The sequence below is a fragment of the Lactuca saligna genome, chromosome 5, assembly GCF_052625555.1.
Source record: "Lactuca saligna cultivar CGN05327 chromosome 5, ASM5262555v1, whole genome shotgun sequence".
NCBI classification, from domain to species: domain Eukaryota; kingdom Viridiplantae; phylum Streptophyta; class Magnoliopsida; order Asterales; family Asteraceae; genus Lactuca; species Lactuca saligna.
The window spans coordinates 182,738,202-182,743,960 of record NC_136421.1 but is presented as its reverse complement, the minus strand read 5'-3'; the positions used below and the strand labels follow the sequence as shown (position 1 = coordinate 182,743,960).

Below are 5,759 nucleotides of genomic sequence, written 5' to 3'. Positions count from 1 at the left end.
AGATGTGACTGATATATTCTTGATTCAGTTTACTCATAACACTTTACTTTTGTTTGTGAGATATTAACGTACGAGTTTACCTAATGATTTTATTATGGTGTTTTAGTAATTATTCAACAAAAATTTTTGGGTCGTTTTTTTTGGGATGTTACAGGTTGAGCGCCTTTACTTATAAGATGGTGGTTGTGACAACCCGAAAATTCTATCTTGTACAAACCATGCACTTCAATCAAAGCCAGACTTATTTCTGCTAACTTTTAACATTGTTTTATAGCTTGTTTGAGCATTATGAGCTTAGTACACTAAAGGAATGAGTGAAAGGAAGTGCCAATTGAAGTTGTAAACTATCAAGCTAGCCATAAACCCTCAAAAGAGGAATTTATGACCAGGAACCATGAGTTTACGACCGTAAACTCGTGGTGGCCGTAAACTCCATGCTATATATATGGTCCTTAGTCATTTTTCAATAACTTTTCACAATTCCAAGCCTAAAACTCGGGTTCTCTCCCAAGGATCATAAGGCTTTTGCTTCCAACCTTCAAAAATGTAAGTGATTCCTTCCCTTTGTGAGTTAACACATCACTTCTTCTCGATTCACTATTGAATTCATCCACAAATTTCATCTTTTGGGTCTAGATCTTCAAGATCATCAAGGATATCAAGAGTACTTAAGTGTTTTGGGCCGAAACACCCCCTTTTGCCTTCAAATCATAAATACACTACTCTTAGCTTGTTATATACATGAATTACATGTTAAACACCTAGAAAACACCAAGAAATCAATAACAAAAGGGTGTTTACGGCCAAGGCACTCTCCCTTGGCCGTAAACCCTAATTAGTGGTGCAATGTTGCCACTACTCCTTCCTAAGCCTTAGAACTAAATCTAGAACACTTCCAAGAAGACCATAGGACCTTAACACACAAAATGATACAAGATACCATGAGTTTACGACCGTAAACTCATTGGGCCGTAAACCCGTGGGCAATAAACTCATGGGGGTCTTACTTTGAGCCGTAAACTCCTATGTGAGGCCTTACAACCCTTAGATGCAACCCTTTGTACTTCTAGCACTTGAATTAAAGTGTTTTTCATATCCTCAGGTGTCTTTACTTGCTTAATTTGTTGTTTAAAAAAAATGTAATTTTATTATACTTTTACGTATACACACAATTTTAAATTCTTTAACTATTTAAAAAAGTAATAATTAAAAAAATGACTATATCATTGTTCTTTGTAAATTACACATATAAATTAACTTAACACTATTCCACACATGACCTGGACTATTCTAACCTGGATCCAACACTGTTAAAACGAACCAATCAAAACGTCTTATTTATCATCACAAAGATTATAATCCTGCGGCTATCTATGCCTCCTATTTAATCTAATCCAACGGACGGATACATACTTGCTTTCAAACTCAAACCCCAATATTCTATAAATCCTTCGAACCCATTTCAAACACAAACACAAACACAAACACAAACAAAAATCAGATTCATTTCCAACGAAAGAAAAGTAGAGAGAAAACATGTCAGGAAGAGGAAAAGGAGGCAAAGGATTGGGAAAAGGAGGAGCCAAACGTCATCGTAAGGTTCTCCGGGACAACATCCAAGGTATCACCAAGCCGGCGATTCGCCGTCTGGCCAGACGAGGAGGTGTCAAGCGTATCAGTGGGTTAATCTACGAGGAGACCCGTGGAGTTTTGAAGATCTTTCTTGAGAACGTCATCCGTGACGCCGTCACATACACCGAACATGCTCGCCGGAAAACTGTCACCGCCATGGATGTTGTTTATGCTTTGAAGCGCCAAGGCCGTACTCTGTACGGATTTGGTGGTTAAGTGAATTTTGCGGTTTCTACTTTATAGGGTTCTTGTTTGGCACCGAGGTTTTCATTGCTTTGTTATCTGTAGTCGGAAGTGGTATTACCTGTAATTGAAGCTATTAATACACTATCACTTATCCGATATTCCAATTCATCTTTTCTGTATGATTATATGCTTATGCAGTACATTATATTTCTCTTTGGTATCTCTAATTCAGTGACTAGAATCTGTGTATTTAGGGGTTTACATATGCCTCAGTAGAACTGTTTGAATCACTTGACCAGAGTCTTGGGTGATCTGTTATTCACGCTTCTCATCTCTGTCTTAATAAAATTTTAATCGTAAGAAATTTGTGTTTCTAGTATATTGCAGAATGCATGTATGTTCGTTGAAATTGTTATCCGGATCACGCCTTCTATCTGATAACTTATGAGCGTGTGAACTTTTTGTTGGATGTTATTATGTAGGTTGTTAATTTGATGATTGGGTCGTTCAATCTGTTTACAAATTCAGCAAGGTAATTTGTTATTTAGGTTTGCAAGATTGTTGTAGAATATTAACTATAATTTAAAATTTAAATTCCGTTGTGCTTTGTGGAAGCATTGACCATTAATTTTCTTGTGAACACTTCAAAACTAGTGTTATACCATGGACAGGTAACAAGGTAACAAAATGTAAAAACAATAAACTGATCATACTTTAGTATATAACATTCTTCTTTCATTTCTTCTCATATTAACACTGTAAAATGAATAAAAGGATATAATAGATTAAAATACAATCAGATAAAAAAATAGCAATTGATTAAAATCCAATCAAATGAAATCAAGTTCAAATGAACGGGTTAACCAATAAATGAATAATCATTAATTGTTTGTATAATGTCATTGTGTATACAATTGATGATACATTACATGATGCAATAGTAGTGGCTTGAATAAGTATGTTTTTATTATCGGGTAAAAAGATAAGTATGTTGCTATTATCGGCTAAAAAGATAAGTATGTTGCTGTTATTGGTGAAATGGATAAGGACATTGCTATTAATGGTTCAAAATATAAATGCTGATATTAATGGTTAATATAATAAATATGTTGCTGTTACCAATTAAAAAGATAAGTGTTGTTATTATTGCGTGCAAAAAAAGTTATTATTTTCAATGTAAAAAAATTAGTATGTCATCTCTATTGGTAAAATGAGTAAAAGTTAATTGAAGAGAATAACATCACAATTTCTTTAAGTACCAGGTTTGCTTATTGGAGTTTCTTGGAAAGATGTTGGTTAAATATGACGTGACACATATTAGGAATAAATAGGAATCAATCTCTTATGTAAATTAGTTATTCTGTTTCCTTTTATTCACGTTGTAATTGTGTATATATTTGTTTCAATACTTCAATAATATCCAAGGGAAATTATTCTCACATGGTATCAGCCAAAAATTGGTCCTAAACCTAATCGACTACCCTTTGATTGGCAAATTCTTTTCTTCTTCTCGATGGCTTCTTCTTCCTCCGATAGCTCCCTTTCTTTGCATACCCTTATCCATATGCTCACCATCAAATTAACTTCTTCCAACTATCTTTTGTGGAAGAATCAAATCACACTATTGTTGCGATGGCTCAACAACTCTTCCTCCCTCCAAGATCACAGTCGACGGCAAAGAGACTACAAATCCAGACCTTGACTCCTGGATCGATCTTGATCAAAAGGCACTTCTCATTCTTCAATCCTCTCTCTCTGAGGAATCTATGGCAGAAGTATTAGGACTCTCTTCGTCGCGTGAAGTTTGGCTTGCTCTTGAATCAACCTACAGCCATGACTCCTTGGAGCGTTCTCAAAATCTCAAGGACACACTACGTCAACTCAAGAAGGGTACACTATTTGTTTCCGGATTTGCAAAACAATTTAAGGCCATCTGTGACCAGCTCTCGGCGATTGGGCAGTCTATCTCCAATGATGATAAAAGCCACTGGTTCTTGTGTGGCTTAGGGTCCTCTTTCGAAACTTTCTCCACCGCACAACGATCCCAATCTACTCGATCACTCTTTCGTGATCTCGTTGCTCGAGCAGAAGGTCACGAGCTCTTCATCTCCTCGCTACATGACTCTCCACCCGCCCCTGTTGCCTTTACCACCAACACCTCTCGAGGAGAAGCTCATCAAACCGAGGACGTGGTCGCTCCTCCAATCAGCCGACAACGGTCGTGGTCGTCGACCACCCCATTGCCAACTATGTCGTAATGATGGTAATTATGTGAATGCCTGTCCGAATCTTGGAAATTATGCACAAAGGTCTTCTTATTCTGCTGCTAATCTTGCTCATGCCTTCAACACTCAGTGTAATATTAACAACTCTACACCCGATTGGTATGTCGATTCAGGTGCCACAACTCATATGGCTCCCTCCTCGGCTGGAATGGACTCTTCTACTCCTTATCATGGCATTGATAAGGTAGCTTTTGGTAATGGTAATGTTCTCCCTATCTCTCGTGTTGGTACTTATTCCATTGCTCTAAACTTGAAATTACGCGATATACTTATTGTTCCTAATCTCAAAAAGAAGTTACTCTCAGTTAGCATGTTGACGAATGATTACCCGGTTGATTTCTTGTTCTCTCGAACTAAATTTTCTATTCAGGACACAATCAGCAAAAGGATACTAGCAACAGGCACGCATAAGGATGGACTTTACGTTTTCAATTCTGCTTTTCAAGCTTTGGTGGCATCTGTGATCTCTTCAAATAAAGCCTCTTTTGAATTATGGCATAAAAGACTGGGACAAGTTAATTATGATGTTATTTCTTTGCTAAATAAAAATGGTCTTTTGCGTGTTAATTCTATTTTACCAAGTCCTTCTATGTGTTCTTCTTGTACGTTGTCCAAACAACATCGTTTACCATTTGAATTAAATAATAAACGAGCTCTACATGTTCTTAATTTAGTTCATTGCGATTTATGGGGTCTGGCCCCTATCACCATTGTTGATGGCTATTGATTTTATGCTCTATTTGTAGATGATCACTCACGCTTCTCATGGTTTTATCCACTTAAAAAGAAATCCGGTTTTTATAAGGTTTTGGTTGGTTTCTTACAGTTTCCTCAAACTCAGTTTTCTTTCAAGCTAAAGGTATTTCAAAGCGATGGTGGCGGACAATTCTTAAACAATCACGTTACCAAACTTTTCCTTGATAATGACACTCACCATCAAGTTTCATGTCTGATGTACCTCAACAAAATGGCCGTGTTGAAAGACAGCATCGTCACCTTACTGAAACCGGCCTTGCCATGTTCTTTAGTGCACATGTTCCTGCAAATCGATGGGTTGATGCTTTCACATCAGCAATTTATGTCATAAATCGTCTTCCTACAAAGCTTTTGGATCATAAGTCTCCATTTGAAGTTCTCTTTCACACTGTACCTAACTACAACAATTTTAAAGCTTTTGGGTGTCGTGTCTACCCCTATCCACGACCATATGCGGAGCATAAATTATCTCCTCAAAGTATTGGATGCATTTTTATTGGTTATTGTACTCAATACAAAGGGTACAAGTGCTTGGATCCTTCAACTTCTCGGGTTTACATTACTCGCCATGCAACCTTTGATGAAAGCATTTTTCCTTATGCATATGATCCTCCTACAGTTGACACATTACACTTATTTTTATCTTCTTATTTTGAAGATTTACTTGTGCCAATTCTGGACAATTCCAAGCAGTAATCTCCTACATCGGTACCTGTTGTTTCTCATAACTCATCTCAGCGGTGTCCCTCTTGTATCCATGATGACTTGGTATTTATCCAACCACAATCACAACCTGCGCCATCTCCGACACTACCTGCGTCGCCGGTTCAAACGCCGCATCAGTCACCACCTCTGTCATTGGTTGTTTTCCAACTGCCCTCTCCACCACAGCTTCAACAA

The 5,759-nt window shown here is 37.3% G+C and overlaps 1 protein-coding gene and 1 long non-coding RNA gene across 2 annotated transcripts; both read left to right on the top strand.

The window, feature by feature from the left end:
- Positions 1-1,459: 1,459 nt before the first annotated feature.
- LOC145045500 (histone H4) lies at positions 1,460-1,997 on the top strand. The gene has a single exon (XM_078993824.1). It carries the CDS (start codon positions 1,537-1,539, stop codon positions 1,846-1,848), a length of 312 nt encoding a protein of 103 aa, XP_078849950.1. The 5' UTR covers positions 1,460-1,536; the 3' UTR covers positions 1,849-1,997.
- Positions 1,998-3,202: 1,205 nt separating this feature from the next.
- On the top strand, positions 3,203-4,776 carry LOC144997970 (uncharacterized). Its single transcript, XR_013660037.1, has 2 exons — positions 3,203-4,303; positions 4,474-4,776. It is a non-coding gene; the product is annotated as an uncharacterized LOC144997970 (long non-coding RNA).
- Positions 4,777-5,759: the final 983 nt, after the last annotated feature.